Source organism: Lepidochelys kempii, chromosome 5 (assembly GCF_965140265.1).
Source record: "Lepidochelys kempii isolate rLepKem1 chromosome 5, rLepKem1.hap2, whole genome shotgun sequence".
Lineage (NCBI taxonomy): Eukaryota > Metazoa > Chordata > Testudines > Cheloniidae > Lepidochelys > Lepidochelys kempii.
In genome coordinates this window covers 18,264,066-18,283,084 of record NC_133260.1, presented here as the reverse complement: position 1 = coordinate 18,283,084, position 19,019 = coordinate 18,264,066, and the positions used below count along the sequence as shown (strand labels likewise).

Genomic DNA, 19,019 nt, shown 5'->3' with positions numbered 1-19,019 from the left:
ACCCAACAACCCTGACTCCTAGGGCTGTATTTTCAACAGAAGCCCATCATTCCTCTTCACCTTTATAGAGGCTCCACAGGGCTCCCACAAATGACATCATATTTCAGGAAGTTGTGCTGTGGGCACTGTGTACTTGCAGGGTATTCTGCTGAGCAAAATGGGTGCAGTTTTCCATTAAAAAGAATGGTTTGACTCTTGCTGTAAGAATTTCTGTAATAATTGTAGGTTTCTGTTTGTTCTGTGCAGTGCATAGCACTATTTTTCTTAAAAATCCTGACATTATTGTAGCATCATCAAATAAAACATATAATGCTAGAGATAAAGGGCCAAACCCTGCAGTTTTTTGCACATGCTAATCTCCAAAAGGGGAGTTTCTTCTTTGGTAAGACTGTATTAATTATTATTGATTAGTAGTATTAAAGTAGCGCCTCTGAGCCCTAGATATGGATCAGGACCGCATTGTGTTAAGCACTGCACAAACAAAGAACACACAGTCCCTGCTCCAAGAGGCTTACACTATAAGTGTAAGATAAGAGATAACAGATGGTTACAGACAGACAGGAGAGTACAAGTAAACAATGAGAGAATGGGACTGGGCCCTTCATAGCTAAGCACATACTTCACTGTGGATAAGGCATAGTTCCCAAAAGAACCCAAGGCTAAACCTAAAAATCTCTCTTTGCAGATGCTACTCCACCTCATAAAATGAGATCAAAATGTGGGAAAAGGTTTTTGGGGAAAATGACTATACAAAATGGTCCTGGGGTGCCAAGTATATTAGTTCTCAATGATTCCATTGCAAATTCATTTACTTCTCAAATCAATATAGGTTTCATTCTAATTCACCCTCAGAATCTGTGTTCTTCTGGCTCCTGCAAGAATACCATTAACCATCACACAGTTGAGGTGTATTACAAGTGCAGTTAAGGTGAAAGTGACATTTAGTAGACAATGATGTGAAGGAAGGGAAAATCCATCTTAACTCTCAGATCTCAGGCTGATTTTGCCCATTAGAAAAACAAAACTAAACTAAAAGCATCTTTTTCACATGTACCCTGAGCACATTAGACAGGGAATCGTGTGAGCAACAAACAAGACCCCCACAACATCTTTATTACAGAACAGCTTTTCAATGTACAATTATAAATACTTATGAAACTGAGGCATAGCACAGTGCAATCTCCAAAACACAACTCTGCTGTTAACATCTCAGTTCTCCCCTGTAATACCTGTACCACTCTTGCACCCATTCTTGTTACTCCATTTTACACCAGTGCTGAATTAGACATTGGCTTTTTTGCTGGAGCTATCCTCCTTTATCAATTAAGGAAAGCTCACCAAATTTACTTTCACTTGTGATTTTAACAGAATTTGAACCTGTTTCTCCAGAGGGAAATGAAAGTTAAATGTGCTAATCTACTAGCCATATATTAGACAAGAAATTAAGATGATAAAGTTGTTGCAAGTAAATTGGGATTGCATAAGCTACAATCAATATACTACCCTCCTAGCCAGAAAGGTGCTCTGTTATCAAGGTACTAAGCATGGTATATGAACTTAGATAAATTACAGTAGACAATCTCAGTCTTCATACTGGCTATTATTGTAAAGTATTGTATCCAAAACCTCAAGAATAGTTTGTGAGACACTATTAAAAACCTTGCGCAGCTTTAGGACCATGATCACCCTGATAACAGTAGTGGGCTGCTTAAGTCATCTTAGTCATTGGCACCTACCTGTTGATGCTTTCCCTGGAGAAGTAGACAGTGTATGCCAGGATATTCCCTTTAGTTTCTGCAGGTGGGCGCCAACTGAGACGGACAAATCGACTGGAGACCAAAACAGGGACCACATCTCGGGGAGCAGAGGGGAGGACACTGGAACTTGGGATAGCTGAAGGGGAAGGAGAGGAATCAATCAGAGAGGTTGGTGGAACAGGGGATTCAGGGCTGGTGGGAAGCAGTGTAGTTGGCACAACTGATGTGTTACAAAACAAAGGGCCAATGTGAAATGGAAGTGTGTGAATAAAATGAATGGGAGGGGAAAAAAAGAGAAAACTGACAGTAAAACCACACTTTAAAATACAACATTCTGTGCAAGCAATAATCCACAAAGTTCAAAAATACAACATTCTGTGCAAGCAATAATCCACAAAGTTCAACAGCAACAAACATATATTAGATGAGCTACTGTCCTGCTAATGTTCAGAGCTTCTCTCTTACATGTATGATCACAAAACTCATAAAAATTGCATTGCTCACACAGAGATTTTTAGTTATCTGACAAACAAAATTTTTTTAGCAACTCTTAAAAATCCATTTTCCACAAGAACCACCCTTATTGGACTGGGAAAGGCAGAAACTAAGAACTCTTCTATGAATTACTTAGTGGATGATTGCTCCCAAGTGCAATACAATAAAAAGCAGAATGGAAACTCAGATTTCAGTTTTAATATTGGTACATCTGAGCATCTGTTGTTGAGTTTCAAAAAAAAAAAAAAAAAGTCAAACACACCAGGTGTATAAACAGTAAAACGAGTAAATGGCTAGGTCAGGGTTTCAGGTTGTAAAATTTACAAAAGTATTTGTGTGTGTTGAACACTAAATGTTTGTCTTATTGGTTGCGGTTCCAGCTACATATTGTTTTAGCATGCAAACTCCATAACCAGCATCCACAACCTTTTTTTTCCTTTCTGACCTAATGTGAAATCCAATGCTTAATCTCCCAGGCCGGTTGCTGTTACCACAGTCACAACTTCCTTAACTGTTGTCATGGAGAAGCACAGCCACTCATAGAACACCAGCATATTCTTATAACTTTTTCAATGATCCGTGTTTCTGGTCAAGTGTCCAAAAGGTGTGTGTGGGGGCCCAAAGGGAGTGATTGTTTATGGAGGATGCAAGCTTTGTGGGGAAGTCCCCCTGGTGGGATGTGCTAGGGGTGGAGTTTTCCTCTGCACATTTATTATTGGTTTTGGTTTTGTTGTGTTGTTATTTTAAATACTATCAAATGCCCACAGAGTAGCAGACAGGCATCTTTGATATGTTTTATAAACTTCAATGAGAAAAAAAAAAAGCTGGCTCACCGTAGTATAGTACAAAATAAGCAGACCAGGAGCCTGACATAAGCCACTTAAAGAAACAGAATGCATCATTTAAAATCAGAAATTTGCCACTGATGGTGCACCTAAAGAAATTACTTTTTTCATAACTGTTCAGCTTTATTGGCCACAAAGCAATAAGCCCGATGGCTGTCCGCAACCTCTTTTTATTTTTTGGTGTGTGCTGTGAACAGTGTTATAGACATTAACTTACACTGGGCTGGTTAACAGTTCATGAACTGTGTTATCTAAATGGCATATAAAGGATGGCTTGATGTGTTCATAAAAATGCAAAAAAAAAGTAATTTGCATTGAATATTAGATCAACCAATGAACTTATTTGCATGTCCTCATCCTCAAATTCTGGAACCCTTGCTATTAACGAGATGTCCAAAATATGGCCACATCTTTTGACTATTTTCATGAGAAGAAATACTCCTTTCTATTAAATACAATACTCAGTATGGTGGGGTCCATTAAAAAGTAGTAATGCTTGAAGGATAATTGTCCTCAGTGGAAGAATTGTGAGACCCATGGAATTTCTCTATGATATTCCTCATGCACTATCTGGTGGAAAAGAAAGGCCGTAGTCTTGACAGCTCTTGACACCTGGGGCTGATTAACTAATATTATTTTATTATTTGTTCTATGATAGTTGTATTTCCTAGAAGTCCCAGTCCTGAACAGGGCTGATTTGTGCTAGGAGCTGTACAAATGCACAACAAATGAAATTCTCCACTCACATCTTACAGCGGTGCAACTCCATTTGTTGCAATGGAATGACAGCTGATTTGCAATACTAAGAGAGATTCTGAGTTTTGGTCTAATTTGTATATCAACACCAATGCCACACGCCTTAATCAGGCCTATTAATGAATGCTAGACTGCATAAGTACATTATGGAAGCACCAAGAACCTTTGCTATGTTTTTAGTTGAATGATAAGATAGAAATTTTATTAAGTTGACAGATTTTGTAAGATCAACACCAACTTTGAGTAGGGTAATGAAAGTTCCGAGGGGAAACACATCAAGGTTGGGAGCTGGAGGGTCTACCCACTCCTTATTGCTTTCAGTAAATACTGTAGTGTTTGAAATATGCATTTTCTGCTAACTCCAGTAAAATCTATTTCACTTTTATGGTTGTTAGCAGCAAATAGTAAACATGTATTTATACTTATAATATAGAAATAACCTGTTAACTTGCCATTTATCTCAACAAGTAATATCCTAAAATCCTTTAAAGTTTCATATGAATACACTGGATGAAGTCGCTTGCGTCTGATCAGGGATGAATTTGTCCCATTTGTTCCCACTCTGTAAACAGTGGACATTTCTCTACTGTCTTGGCACCTGGAGTAATCATTTACTCCTATGTAAAGTGAGTGTAAAACATGACAGTTCTGAGCCACTTTGCAGAGGCATAAATTACTACACTAGATTCAGTGGAGACCATAGCAGCGGATGAACATAGGGCCACATTGTCAAGAGAGCTCAGTTCCCATTTAGGCACCTAAATAAACAGGCCAGATTATTAATCTGGCTGAGCTCTTTTGAAACTCTGGCCCCAGTTGTGAGAACTGAACTCCTCTGAAAATTCTGGCCATAGGATCCATCCCTGCAGGACAAAAGTCCTGTGGGAAATGGGAGGTGTGTCGGAGTTAGGTGCACAGGCAGCTTTGACACAGGAAGTTCATATGAATAGGGCATAGGCAGAACCATCTGTATATCACCAAACTATTTTATAGAAATTAAGGGCAACATTTTCTCTGATCTACCCTATGCATTTGATCATGCCGCACCTTTAAGCAGGGAAGATGTTGTCCGGCTGGCTGAGGGAAAGGGAACGGGGCTCTATGGGTGTGGAGGGGAGAGAACAACAAAAGGTGTTGCAAAAGGGGGGAATGGGTCAGATGGCCATGCTGACTCCTCCCCTGGAACCGGAAGGGTTGAAAGGGGACAAGCCCAGACAGGAAAAGCAGGGACAGGGAGGTGAGGGTGGGAGAGGATTCAAACACTGCGAAGCGCAGATGGAGTGGGATTGCGGAGGTCAGTGGTAAGCCAGAGGTAGGACTCTCGCAAGAATGGTGGAAGGTTGGCCCCACAACGGGTGCTGGTGGGGCCCAGGGTGCCGTATTTGATTACCAAAGGCAGCCCCCTAGGCAATAAGTATCAACTGTGGGGGGCTTGGTGGGGTGTGGGGTCTGTGCACTATTTGTCCCTCTAAGGACCTCAGGATTGTAGAGGGTAGCTTGAAAATAAGAAACAAGTGCACCCTAAGGCTGAAAATCCAAAAGGCAAATAAAAATTATACAATATTTATTATCTTTTAAAAAATATAGCATGAATTTTAAGCCACTCTCATGAGTTTGGGGGACTTCACTCGTGATTTTTGAATGTTTGGGGCTGACAATACTGTAGATAGCACCCCCTAGAATACATTTGACCTAAACTACTCCTTTCTGAAAAGTCTAGTAGAAATAGATAAGCTTGCTGGAAAATCAACAGACTATGGCTCTGTCAAACCAAAGTTCAGTGATAAAACAAGTTGTGAAGTCAAGATTCCTTCCTGTAAATGCCTTCCTCAGTCCCAATTAGGCTAAACCAATGTTATGCCACAGCTGATCTCAGCTGCCATGGAGTCCCAGGAGGTGAAACGCCATTGTTCAAATAAGGCACTTACACCGCTATCCATTAAACCAGCAAGTTTATTTGCACCAGAACAAAACTAGCAGTTAGTGAGTAAAGATTTCAAGAGGTCTTCTACTCCAGAACCCTGCACTCAAGGCAGGATTAAATATTATCTAGACCATCCCTCACAAGTGTTTGTCTAACCTGCTCTTAAAAATCTCCAATGATGGAGATTCCATAACCTCCCTAGGCAATTTATTCCAGTGCTTAATCACCCTGACAGTTAGGAAGTTTTTCCTAATGTCCAACTTAAACTGCCCTTGCTACAGTTTAAGCCCATTGCTTCTGGTTCTATCCTCAGAGGTTAAAGATAACACTTTTTCTCTTGTAACAATCTTCTATGTACTTGAAACTGCAACCATGTCCCCTCTCAGTCTTCTCTTCTCAAGACTAAACAAACACAGTTTTTTCAATCTCCCCTCATAGGTCATGTTTTCTAGACTTTTAACCATTTTTGTTGCTCTTCTCTGGACTTTCTCCAGTTTGGCCACATCTTTCTTGAAATGTGGCGCCCAGACCTCGTCACAATACACTGAGGCCTAATCAGAAAAGAGGAGAATGATGTTTGCTTTTTTTGCAACAGTGTTACATTGTTGACTTATATTTAGCTTGTGATCCACTATGACCCCCCAGATCCCTCTCTACAGTACTCCTTCCTAGGCAGTCATTTCCCATTTGGTATGTGTACAAGTGATTGTTCCCTCCTTAGTGGAGTACTTTGCATTTGTCCTTGTGGAATTTCATCCTATTTACTTCAGACCACTTCTCCAGTTTGTCCAGATCATTTTGAATTTTAATCCTATCCTCCAAAGCACTTGCAACCCCTCCCAACTTGGCATCATCTGCAAACTTTATAAGTGCACTTTCTATGCCATTATCTAAATCATTGATAAAGATATTAAACAGAACTTGACCCAGAACTGACCCCTGTGGGATCCCACTCAATATGCCTTTCCAACTTGACTGTGAACCACTGATAACTACTCTTTGGGAACAATTTTCTAACCAATTATGCACCCACCTTACGGTAGCTCCATCTAGGTTGTATTTTCCTCGTTTGTTTATGAGAACATCATGCGAGACAGTGTCAAAAGCTTTACTAAAGTCAAGATAGATCACGTCTACTGCTTCCCCCATCCTCAAGGCTTGTTACCCTGTCAAAGAAAGCTATTCGGTTGGTTTGACATGATTTGTTCTCGACAAAACCATGCTGTTACTTATCACCTTATTATCTTCTAGGTGTCTGCAAATTGATTGCTTAATTATTTGCTCCATTATCTTTCTGGGTACTGAAGTTAAATTGACTGGTCTGCAATTCCCTGGGTTGTCCTTATTCCCCTTTTTATAGATTGGCACTGTATTTGCCCTTTTCCAGTCCTCTGGAATCTCACCTGCCTTCCATGAACACAGAGCAACATGCTCTCTGTGGGAAGCAGCAGTGAGCAAGCACAGCAACCAACCATATTCTGCACTAGCTGAATTTTCCAAGTGGACTTCAAGTGCAGCCCTATGAAGAGAATATTGGGATTTGGGAACTATAGTGAGGTCTTGATCCAGATGGAAGAGTTGCAACCATCTAGCCAAAGCGTAATTGCTGCGAGCAGTGAAGGTGCTGTAGGAACAACAAATAAAATAAACCACCTGTCCACATTTCCACAGATTTGAAGCACAGACACGTCACCTCCCTCCTTCAGACAGCTCTACTAGTTTCACGCTCATTTCAGAATGCAATTAAAAATAATCCTCTGTGTTTAAACCTACCTAATGGACAGTCAACTGTAGCTCCTGGATTTCACTTTTCTACTCTACAAGCACCATTTCGATTTCCACAATCTCGCTATGTAACAGCCACCTTCTCTCCTGTCTTGCCATGTGGAACAGCCTTTCTGTATCTCTGTTTCTTCTCCATTTCATGTATTTTCATGATCTTCATTTAAAACATCTTCCCATTCCTTTGATTATATCACTTACTTTGTCTCTCTGCTATTACATATAATTTAATTCTGGAATGCAGTTTGAGATACAGGTTGTGTGAAACAAATTTATTCAGCACGTGTCTCCTTCTACCCTATATAGCACTTTCTCTCCCAATTTTTTCTGCCCTGCTCAAACTGAGAGTGGACGCAATATCTACCTTCAGATTAAAACTCTCATTTTGGAGTGAAGTATGGTCAGTGGGCTAGCACATTAATTTGTTACCATGCCAACAACCTGGCTAATCTCATTTTTTTAATGTATCGGAGAGGGGAAATTGACAGTAAAGCTGTAAAGCATAAAAAGGGCTCATTGGCGAGAACGGCTCTTGTACTTAAAACCCAGTAAGTAGGCAAATGAAAGGAATAACTACTAGCAATGATTAATTAAGGTAATAAAAACTCATTATGTAATCATAAATCGTGGACATGCATCAACCGCCATCTCATTTACTGTCACTTTAAATAGAAAAATATTAATTTCTGGAGTTTGTGAAATAATGATGTGTTAAATATTTTTCTTAACAAAAATAATGCTTCTGCTGTGAAAGAGTATTACTGTGTGAAAAAGTTACTTACCAGTGACAGGAAACGGCATATAATTGCAGATGTTAAAATTACTTGTCGACAAAACACAAAAAGTTCGATATGCAACATACTCAAACTTTACATAGAGATACAGGAGGCAATCACTCATAATTAGGGACAATTATGCCTATTGCAATTTAGTTATGATTTTTTCTAGATCGATGGCAACATTCTATATGTCTTTATTACTAATAAAATGTACACCCCCTCACACAAAAGATAAAAACGGTTCAAATGTAATTCCAACAGTGGCCAATAACAGCAAATCCAAAAAAATAATTTAAAAAAAATCATGGCCCATATTTTCAGGAGTGACTAGTAATTCTGGGTGTCTCAATTTTTGGGTGTCAGCTTAACACCATAATGGGGTCAGATTTTACAAAACTGCTGAGCACTTAGCTTCTGAAAATCAGGCCACTTAGAGTATGTCTACACTGCAAGTGGACACCCCCAGCTGGCCCGTACCAGCTGACTAGGGCTTGCGGGGCTTCGGCTAAGGGACTGCGGTGTAGGCGTGGTGTAGGTGTTTGGTTTCGGGCTTCAGTCCAAGCTATGGGACTGTCCCACCCAAGCTCCAGTCTGCACCTGAACATCTACACTGCAGTTAAACAACTCTGCAGCCCGAGCCCCAGAAGTCCGATTCAGCTGGCACAGGCCAGGCACGGGTTTTTGTGTGTTTCAGTTAGGATATTTGAAAATAAAGGCACTCAGTATCACATTTTACACTTGGAAATCTTGTTTTTAATAATAGAATCATAGAAATGTAGGACTGTAAGCCCTGGTCTACACTAGGACTTTAGGTCGAATTTAGCAGCGTTAAATTGATGTAAACCTGCACCCGTCCACACGATGAAACCCTTTATTTCGACTTAAAGGGTTCTTAAAATCGATTTCCGTACTCCACCTCTGACAAATGGATTAGCACTTAAATCGGCCTTGCCAGGTCGAATTTGGGGTACTATGGACACAATTCAACGGTATTGGCCTCCGGGAGCTATCCCAGAGTGCTCCATTGTGACCGCTCTGGACAGCACTCTCAACTCAGATGCACTGGCCAGGTAGACAGGAAAAGAACTGCGAAATTTTGAATCTCATTTCCTGTTTGGCCAGCGTGGCAAGCTGCAGGTGACCATGCAGAGCTCATCAGCAGAGGTGACCATGATGGAGTCCCAGAATCGCAAAAGAGCTCCAGCATGGACCGAACGGGAAGTCCGGGATCTGATCGCTGTATGGGGAGAGGAATCTGTGCTATCAGAACTCCGTTCCAGTTTTCGAAATGCCAAAACCTTTGTCAAAATCTCCCAGGGCATGAAGGACAGAGGCCATAACAGGGATCCAAAGCAGTGCCGCGTGAAACTTAAGGAGCTGAGGCAAGCCTACCAGAAAACCAGAGGGGCGAACGGCTGCTCCGGGTCAGATCCCCAAACATGCTGCTTCTATGATGAGCTGCATGCCATTTTAGGGGGTTCAGCCACCACTACCCCAGCCGTGTTGTTTGACTCCTTCAATGGAGATGGAGACAACACGGAAGCAGGTTTTGGGGACGAAGAAGATGATGATGATGATGATGAGGTTGTAGATAGCTCACAGCAAGCAAGCAGAGAAACCGGTTTTCCTGACAGCCAGGAACTGTTTCGCACCCTGGACCTGGAGCCAATACCCCCCGAACCCACCCAAGGCTGCCTCCTGGACCCAGCAGACGGAGAAGGGACCTCCGGTGAGTGTACCTTTTAAAATACTATACATGGTTTAAAAGCAAGCATGTGAAAGGATTAATTTGCCCTGGCATTTGCGGCTCTCCTGGATGTACTCCCAAAGCCTTTGCAAAAGGTTTCTGGGGAGGGCAGCCTTATTGCGTCCTTCACGGTAGAACACTTTACCACTCCAGGCCAGTAACACGTACTCAGGAATCATTGTACAACAAAGCATTGCAGTGTATGTTTGCTGGCGTTCAAACAACATCCGTTCTTTATCTCAGGAGAGTGAGATAAAGAACCTCAGGAGAGGTTACTCTTTACCTCAGGAGAGTGAGATATCATTCATGGTCTCCTGGTTGAAATAGGGTGCTTTTCTTCAGGGGACATTCAGAGGAGCCTGTTCCTGCTAAGCTGCTTGCCTGCAGCTGAACAGAAATGTTCCCCGCTGTTAGCCACAGGGAGGGGGGAGGGTTGAGGGGGTAGCCACGCGGTGGGGGGAGGCAAAATGCAACCTTGTAACAAAAGAACATGTGCTATGTATGTAATGTTAACAGCAAGGTTTACCCTGAAAAACTGTAGCCACTGTTTTATAAAATGTGTCTTTTTAAATACCGCTGTCCCTTTTTTTTCTCCACCAGCTGCATGTGTTTCAATGATCACAGGATCTTCTCCTTCCCAGAGGCTAGTGAAGATTAGAAAGAAAAAAGAACGCACTCGAGATGAAATGTTTTCCGAGCTCATGCTGTCCTCCCACACTGACAGAGCACAGACGAATGCGTGGAGGCAAATAATGTCAGAGTGCAGGAAAGCACAAAATGACCGGGAGGAGAGGTGGCGGGCTGAAGAGAGTAAGTGGCGGGCTGAAGACAGGGCTGAAGCTCAAATGTGGCGGCAGCATGATGAGAGGAGGCAGGATTCAATGCTGAGGCTGTTGGAGGACCAAACCAGTATGCTCCAGTGTATGGTTGAGCTGCAGCAAAGGCAGCTGGAGCACAGACTGCCCCTACAGCCCCTGTGTAACCAACCGCCCTCCTCCCCAAGTTCCATAGCCTCCACACCCAGACACCCAAGAACGCGGTGGGGGGGCCACCGGCCAACCAGCCACTCCACCACAGAGGATTGCCCAAAAAAAAGAAGACTGGCATTCAATAAATTTTAAAGTTGTAAACTTTTAAAGTGCTGTGCTTAAAGTGCTGTGTGGCATTTTCCTTCCCTCCTCAACCACCCCTCCTGGGCTACCTTGGTAGTCAGCCCCCTATTTGTGTGATGAATGAATAAAGAATGCATGAATGTGAAGCAACAATGACTTTATTGCCTCTGCAAGCGGTGATCTAAGGGAGGAGGGGAGAGTGGTTAGCTTGCAGGGAAGTAGAGTGAACCAAGGGGCGGGGGGTTTCATCAAGGAGAAACAAACAGAACTTTCACACCGTAGCCTGGCCAGTCATGAAACTGGTTTTCAAAGGTTCTCTGATGCGTACCACGCCCTCCTGTGCTCTTCTAACCGCCCTGGTGTCTGGCTGCGCGTAACCAGCAGCCAGACGATTTGCCTCAACCTCCCACCCCGCCATAAATGTCTCCCCCTTACTCTCACAGATATTGTGGAGCACACAGCAAGCAGTAATAACAGTGGGAATATTGGTTTAGCTGAGGTCTAAGCGAGTCAGTAAACTGCGCCAGCGCGCCTTTAAACGTCCAAATGCACATTCTACCACCATTCTGCACTTGCTCAGCCTGTAGTTGAACAGCTCCTGACTACCATCCAGGCTGCCTGTGTACAGCTTCATGAGCCATGGCATTAAGGGGTAGGCTGAGTCCCCAAGGATACATATAGGCATTTCAACAGTTATTTTCTGGTCTGGGAATAAAGTCCCTTCCTGCAGCTTTTGAAACAGACCAGAGTTCCTGAAGATGCGAGCGTCATGTACCTTTCCCGGCCATCCCGCGTTGATGCTCGTGAAACGTCCCTTGTGATCCACCAGTGCTTGCAGCACTATTGAAGAGTACCCCTTGCGGTTTATGTACTCGCCGGCTTGGTGCTCCGGTGCCAAGATAGGGATATGGGTTCCGTCTATGGCCCCACCACAGTTAAGGAATCCCATTGCAGCAAAGCCATCCACTATGACCTGCACATTTCCCAGAGTCACTACCCTTGATATCAGCAGATCTTTGATTGCGTGGGCTACTTGCATCACAGCAGCCCCAACAGTAGATTTGCCCACTCCAAATTGATTCCCAACTGACCGGTAGCTGTCTGGCATTGCAAGCTTCCACAGGGCTATCGCCACTCGCTTCTCAACTGTGAGGGCTGCTCTCATCTTGGTATTCATGCGCTTCAGGGCAGGGGAAAGCAAGTCACAAAGTTCCATGAAAGTGCCCTTACACATGCGAAAGTTTCGCAGCCACTGGAAATTGTCCCAGACCTGCAACACTATGCGGTCCCACCAGTCTGTGCTTGTTTCCTGAGCCCAGAATCGGCATTCCACAGCATGAACCTGCCCCATTAGCACCATGATGCCTGCATTGGCAGGGCCCATGCTTTCAGAAAAATCTGTGTCCATGTCCTGATCACTCATGTGACTGCGCTGACGTCGCCTCCTCGCCCGGTATCGCTCTGCCAGGTTCTGGTGCTGCATATACTGCTGGATAATGTGTGTGGTGTTTAATGTGCTCCTAATTGCCAAAGTGAGCTGAGTGGCCTCCATGCTTGCCTTGGTAAGGCGTCTGCACAGAAAAAAGGTGTGGAACGATTGTCTGCCATTGCTCTGACAGAGAGAGGGGCGACTGACGACACGGCTTACAGGGTTGGCTTCAGGGAGCTAAAATCAACAAAGGGGGTGGCTTTACATCAAGGAGTATTTCAGGCAGGACTTCACGGAGAGTTCCAATAAGAAATGGTGCACCTAAGTTATTGTTCTTATTGGAACAAGGAGGTTAGTCTGTCCTCTGATTGATACATGGCTAGATTTACCTCGCTGCACCTTCTCTGTGAGTGGCTGTAGTGTGACCTAGAGGAATGAGTCCCCTAGACGGGGGGGGGGAGCAAATGAGTACAAAACAAATCTGGTCTATTTCTTGTTTTGATCCACTCCATCTATCTTTTACATCTTTGGCTGGCAGCAGACGGTGCAGAAGGACTGCATGCCATCCACATCTCATGGCTGCCCGGCAGAAGATGATGCAATAGGACTGCTAGCAATCCATATCGCCTGCCTGCTCACCATAAGACGGTTCAATAGGACTGACTGCAGGACTAAAGAGAATGACCTGGTCAAGTCACTCCAAATTTAGTTCCTGCACCCATGTCTGCCCAGGCCAGGAGCACCTTGGACATGACGATGACGGCTACCAGTCGTACTGTACCGTCTGCTGCCACAAGGCAAGGGGTTGCTGCTGCTGTGTAGCAATGCAGTACCACGTCTGCCAGCACCCAGGAGACATAGGGTGACGGTTACCTGAGCGGACTCCATGCTTGCCGTGGTATGGCGTCTGCACAGGTAACTCAGGAAAAAAGGCGCAAAACGATTGTCTGCCCTTGCTTTCATGGAGGGAGGGAGGGAACGGGGGCCTGACGATATGTACCCAGAACCACCTGCGACAATGTTTTAGCCCTATCAGGCTTTGGGATCTCAACCCAGAATTCCAATGGGCAGCGGAGACTGCGGGAACTGTGGGATAGCTACCCACAGTGCAACACTCCGGAAGTCGACGCTTGCCTCGGTATTGTGGAAGCACTCCGCCGAGTTAATGCACTTAATGCACTTAGAGCATTTTCTGTGGGGACAGACACACTCGAATATATAAAACCGATTTCTAAAAAAATGACTTCTATAAATTTGACCTTATTCCGTAGTGTAGACATACCCTAAGAGACCTTGACAGGTCACCTAGTCCAGCCCCTGGCACTGAGGCAGGACTACGTCTTACTAGACCCTCCCTGACAGGTGTGTGTTGAAGTTGTTCTTAAAAGCCTACAATGACAGAGATTCCACATTCTCCCTAGGTAATTTCTTTCAGTGCTTAACTACCATTACAATAGGAAGTTTTTCCTAATCACAGAATCTCAGTGTTGGAAGGGACCTCAGAAGGTCATCTAGTCCAACACCCTACTCAAAGCAGGACCAATCCCCAATTTTTGCCCCAGATCCCTAAATGGCCTCCTCAAGGATTGAACTCACAACACTGGGTTTAGCAGGCCAATGCTCAAACCACTGAGCTATCCCTCCCCATCTAACCTAAGTCTCCCTTGCTGCAATTTAAGTCCATTATTTCTTGTCCTGTCCTCAGAGTATAAGGAGCACAATTTATCACCCTTCTCTTTATAACAACTTTTTATGTACTTGAAGACTCGTATGTCCCCCCTCACTCTTCTATTTTCCAGACTAAACAAACCTAATTTTTTTTCAGTCTTTCTTGTAGGTCATGTTTTCTAGACCTTTAATTATTTTTGTTCCTGTCCTCTGGACTTGTAGTGTAGTGTCCAGAACTGGACTCAATATTCCAGTTGAGGCTTTATCAGTGCTGAGTAGAGTGGAATAATTATTTCTTGCATCTTCCTTATCACACTCCCACTAATGCATCCCAGAACGATGTTCACTTTTTTGGCAACAGTGTCACACTGTTGGTTCATATTTAGCTTGTGAACCACAATAACCCCCAGATCCTTTTCTGCAGTATTCCCTCCTAAGAAGCCATTTCCCATTTTGTATTTGTGCAACTGATTATTACTTCCTAAGTGTTGTACTTTGCATTTGTCCTTATTGAATTTCATCCTATTTATTTCAGACCATTTCTTCAGTTTGTCAAGATCATTCTACATTCTAATTCTGTCCTCCAAAGTGTGTGCAGCTCCTCCCAGCTTGATATTGTCTGCAAACTTTATAAGTGCACTCTCTGTACCACAATCCAAATCACTTATGAAGATATTGAATAAAACTGGACCCAGGACAAATCCCAGCAGGGCCCCACTTAATATGCTCTTCTAGCTTCACTGTGAAACATTGATAACTATTCTCTGAATATGGTTTTCCAACAGGTTATGCACCCACCTTATGGTAGGTTTGGCTAGGCTATATTTTCTTTATGCGAAGATCATGTGAGACAGTAGCAAAAGCCTTACTAAAATCAAGATATATCACATCTACTGTTTCCCCCTATCGACAAGGCTTGTTACCCTGTCAAAGAAGGATATTAGGTTGGTTTTACATGATTTGTTCTTGACAAATCCATGTAGACTGTTAACTTATAACCCTATTATCTTCTAGGTGCTTACAAAATGACTGATTATTTGCTTCAGTCTCTTTCCAGGTACCAAAAATAAACTGATTGGTCTATAATTCCCTGGGTTGTCCTCATTCCCCTTTATATAGCTAGGTACTATTTAAGCCCTTTTCCATTATTCTGGGATCTGTCCCATCCTCCATGAGTTCTCAAAGATAGTGTCTAATGGCTCAGAGATCTCTTCAGCCTGTTCCTTAAGGATTCTAGGATGCACTAATTAATTAATTATTCATTGTTATGATAAAATATTATCATTGTCATCAATATTAGTTGTTTATTATTAGGGCTGGTCAAAATGTTTTAATCTAAACTGTTTTTAAGTAGAAAACTGTTATGATATTTTCTCCAAGTGTCTGCTTTACATAGAAATTTTGTTTTTTAACTGAAATGTGGAAAATGGAAAGATGTTTGTTGTTCCCTCTGCAAAAAAACCTGAAAGTTTTATACCAGAAATGGGAATTAGAGTATCTCATGGAAGTTGTAGTTTGCTCCTTATGTCTCCATTCTCCTTTTGGGCTGGGATCTCCAGTTGGACTATGTCTCCCGTAATGTACCATGGCCAGGACTTATGTTGCACAGCTTCTCTTTACCAAAAGGGGAGCCTGTGATGCATTATGGGACTTGGACTCCCGCTGGAGATCCTCATCTACAAAAAATAATGGGGACACAAGGCATAAACTGCAACTCCAATGAGGAACTACCACATCCACTTTTAGACCAAAACTTTGGTTTTTTGGCTGAAATATTTTGAATTTGATTTTTTTTTAAATGAAAACTGGAAATTTCCTGTGGGAAATTTTCAATGAAAATGACAGTTTTTCAATTTTGTCGATATATCCACAGAAATAAATAACTTTCAGAGTAGCTCAGACTTTGTGTTAATTTTACAGAAACTGTGCTAACTGTATAGAACAAACCCAAAGATCTTGCAAGCTTGCCTTATAGTGAGAGACTTAAGATCCATCTATTTAGTTTATCCAAGAGAAGGTTAAGAGGTGAATTGAGCACAGACTCTAAATATCTACATTAGGGAGAGATTTCTTATAGCCAATGGTTCTTCAATTTATTAGTAAACGGTATACAGAGATCCAGTGTCTGGAAGCTGAAGCTAGACAAATTCAGACTGGAAATAAGGCACCTTTTAATGCTGAAGATAATTAAATAGTGGAGCAACTTAGCTAGGAACATGGTGGATTCTCCAGTGCATGTCTCTATATCAAGACTGGATTGCTTTCTGAAAGATATGCTATAGCACAAACACATTTAATGGGCTAGATGCAGGAATTACTGAATGAGGTTCTATGCAGGAGGTCAGAATGGATAACCTTTCGGCCTTAAAAATCTGTGAACCTAAGGCCAAGATCTCCTTCTAGAGACTTCAGTGAGACTCCTTGCGAGTGAACAGGTCTTTTTGTAGTATCAGGGCCAATCCTGAGAAGAGAAAAGGAGTACTAGTGGCACCTTAGAGACTAACCAATTTATTTGAGCATAAGCTTTTGTGAGCTACAGCTCACTTCATCGGATGCATTCAATGAAGTGAGCTGTAGCTCACGAAAGCTTATGCTCAAATAAATTGGTTAGTCTCTAAGGTGCCACTAGTACTCCTTTTCTTTTTGCGAATACAGACTAACACGGCTGCTACTCTGAAACCAATCCTGAGAAGGGTATCCCTGGTTATGTGGAGTCCCACAGAAGTCAAAAGAACTCTAGGCAGGCTTAAAGGTCTGTGCAGTAAGAGCCCTTTGGAGGGTCAGGGCCTTAATTTGCACGATAGGATAAACAGGATGTGACCCCCTGCTTCGATACCCAGAACTGAGAGTCATGGTATTACCCCTCTTAGTCTCAGCAAGTGAGAGCTTTGCTTCTGCTAAGCTATGTGTTAGCTCCCTGACACACCAGCTTGTCTGCCTTACCAGCAAACTCCTCTGGACTCTGCCAGTCCAAATTTTGCCTAGCAGGTAGCCATCAGTGAACCCCAATTCTCCAGTTCCTCAGTGACACCCTTCTTCGTAGTGTCCAGTCCCTCTAAATGTAGCAACCACAAAACCTTACCAAGTTTGCTGTTCATTTAAAGAGACAGTACACAGCCACTTATGACCTTAACTGGAGTTAACAAACACTGTATTTCAAAGTACTGAGTTGGTTATGCTAAAAGTAAAACAAGTTTATTAACAAAAGGATAGAGGTTTAAGTGATATTTAGTGTAAGAAAGAAGGATGGAAATGGTTACAAATAAACCAAAAGTAAAAATATGCTTCCAAGACTAAAACTCAAATTAACAAACTAGAGTTTTTAGTTCAAAGAATTTTTCTCACCACAATCATATCTTCCTTCGCAGGTGGCTAAACCTTTAGGCAGGACCCAACACATAGAGCTCAAAGTGCTTGGTTTCTTTGACTCCTTAGGTGAAGGATAATTTAGGGGTTCTCTCCCCCCAATCTTTATAGTCCATTAAATGTTTGTGATGGATTCTTTGAAAAGTAAGCCCAGACTAAGTTCTCTCTCCTGCTGGGGAATAGATGCTGTCTCCTTCCCCAGTTATTAGCTTGATAGCTTTGTTTACCTTATATGTAAATATACCTTCATTGTCTCTACTTGATGACCAGGCTGATCAGACAAGCAAATACACATTCCTTTTTTGAGGGCAGATTGGGTTTATGAATTGCTTGCCAAATATCTCTTAAAAACATAATTCTAGCACATCTTTATAACTCTTTGTACACACCTCATACATACACCACACAATGATTTTGGGATCAGTGTGTTACCAGTCTGCGTATGATACCTTACATGACATCTTTTAGATAAAGATTATGACAACAGTGTGTTAGGTGTGGTGAGTATGTTAGGCCTGACAAGAGTTGCTGACACAGTGTAATGAAACACCAATGGACTTCTGCATCACATAAGAGTAACAGAGAGTAACTAGCTAGCTACCTAGCTTATATAGCTGCCATCATCATAATACTGTACATGTGCAGGAAAGGGATGGTGTGAGGAATGACATGTTAGGTTCCTGTGACTACTCAGCATGTGCACATCTTGATGGTCAACTTAAAGTGTTTTTAATTATTTATTATTGTTGTTATTGACTCACTTCCTATGGACATTGCAGGAAAAAATGGGAGTTAAGGAAGGAATTGAGAAAAAGGAGGGTAGTGATGAGTAGTTTTGAAGCATTACAATTGAAACCTATGAAAAGACTGAATTTTTTGATTCAAGTTTCTTTTGTTAGTTTATCACCAGCAAAAATTGCCTTGATACAATATAATGGTGGTCATGGGTCACAATCTGATTTTTAAAACTTTTTGTTGCAAGTTATTCTGAATATTCACATTCAGGGGTAGATCCTCAGCTGATATAAATCAGCATAGCTCTGTTGATATTTAAGTAATGATAATGGGCACATATTTAATGACATTCATCCAATGATCTCAAAGCTTTTTACAAATATAATGTGTCACCACACACCCTGTGACACATTATCATTGAAAAGATTTATTATATTAATTTTTCTGGTGGGTATAGAGAGAGTAACTTTTTTGAGGTCATACTATGTTTGAATGGAAGAGGATGAATTTCAATGTTACCTAATTAGTAATGGATTTAAATTTTATCAAGGTGTAAATGGAGCGAAATGAAATCCATCCAAAATATTTATTCTAAATGTTTTAAATTTATAAATAGAACTGCTC

General features: G+C 42.1%; 1 protein-coding gene across 1 annotated transcript in view; it reads right to left on the bottom strand.

Moving 5' to 3' along the window:
• The window catches only part of DCC (DCC netrin 1 receptor), a 958,218-nt gene that overhangs the window by 287,320 nt on the left and 651,879 nt on the right, over positions 1–19,019 (bottom strand). The window contains exon 8 of the mRNA XM_073343560.1: positions 1,737–1,893. Coding sequence (XP_073199661.1) covers positions 1,737–1,893 — 157 coding nt within the window. The remainder of the gene's footprint in view (positions 1–1,736; positions 1,894–19,019) is intronic.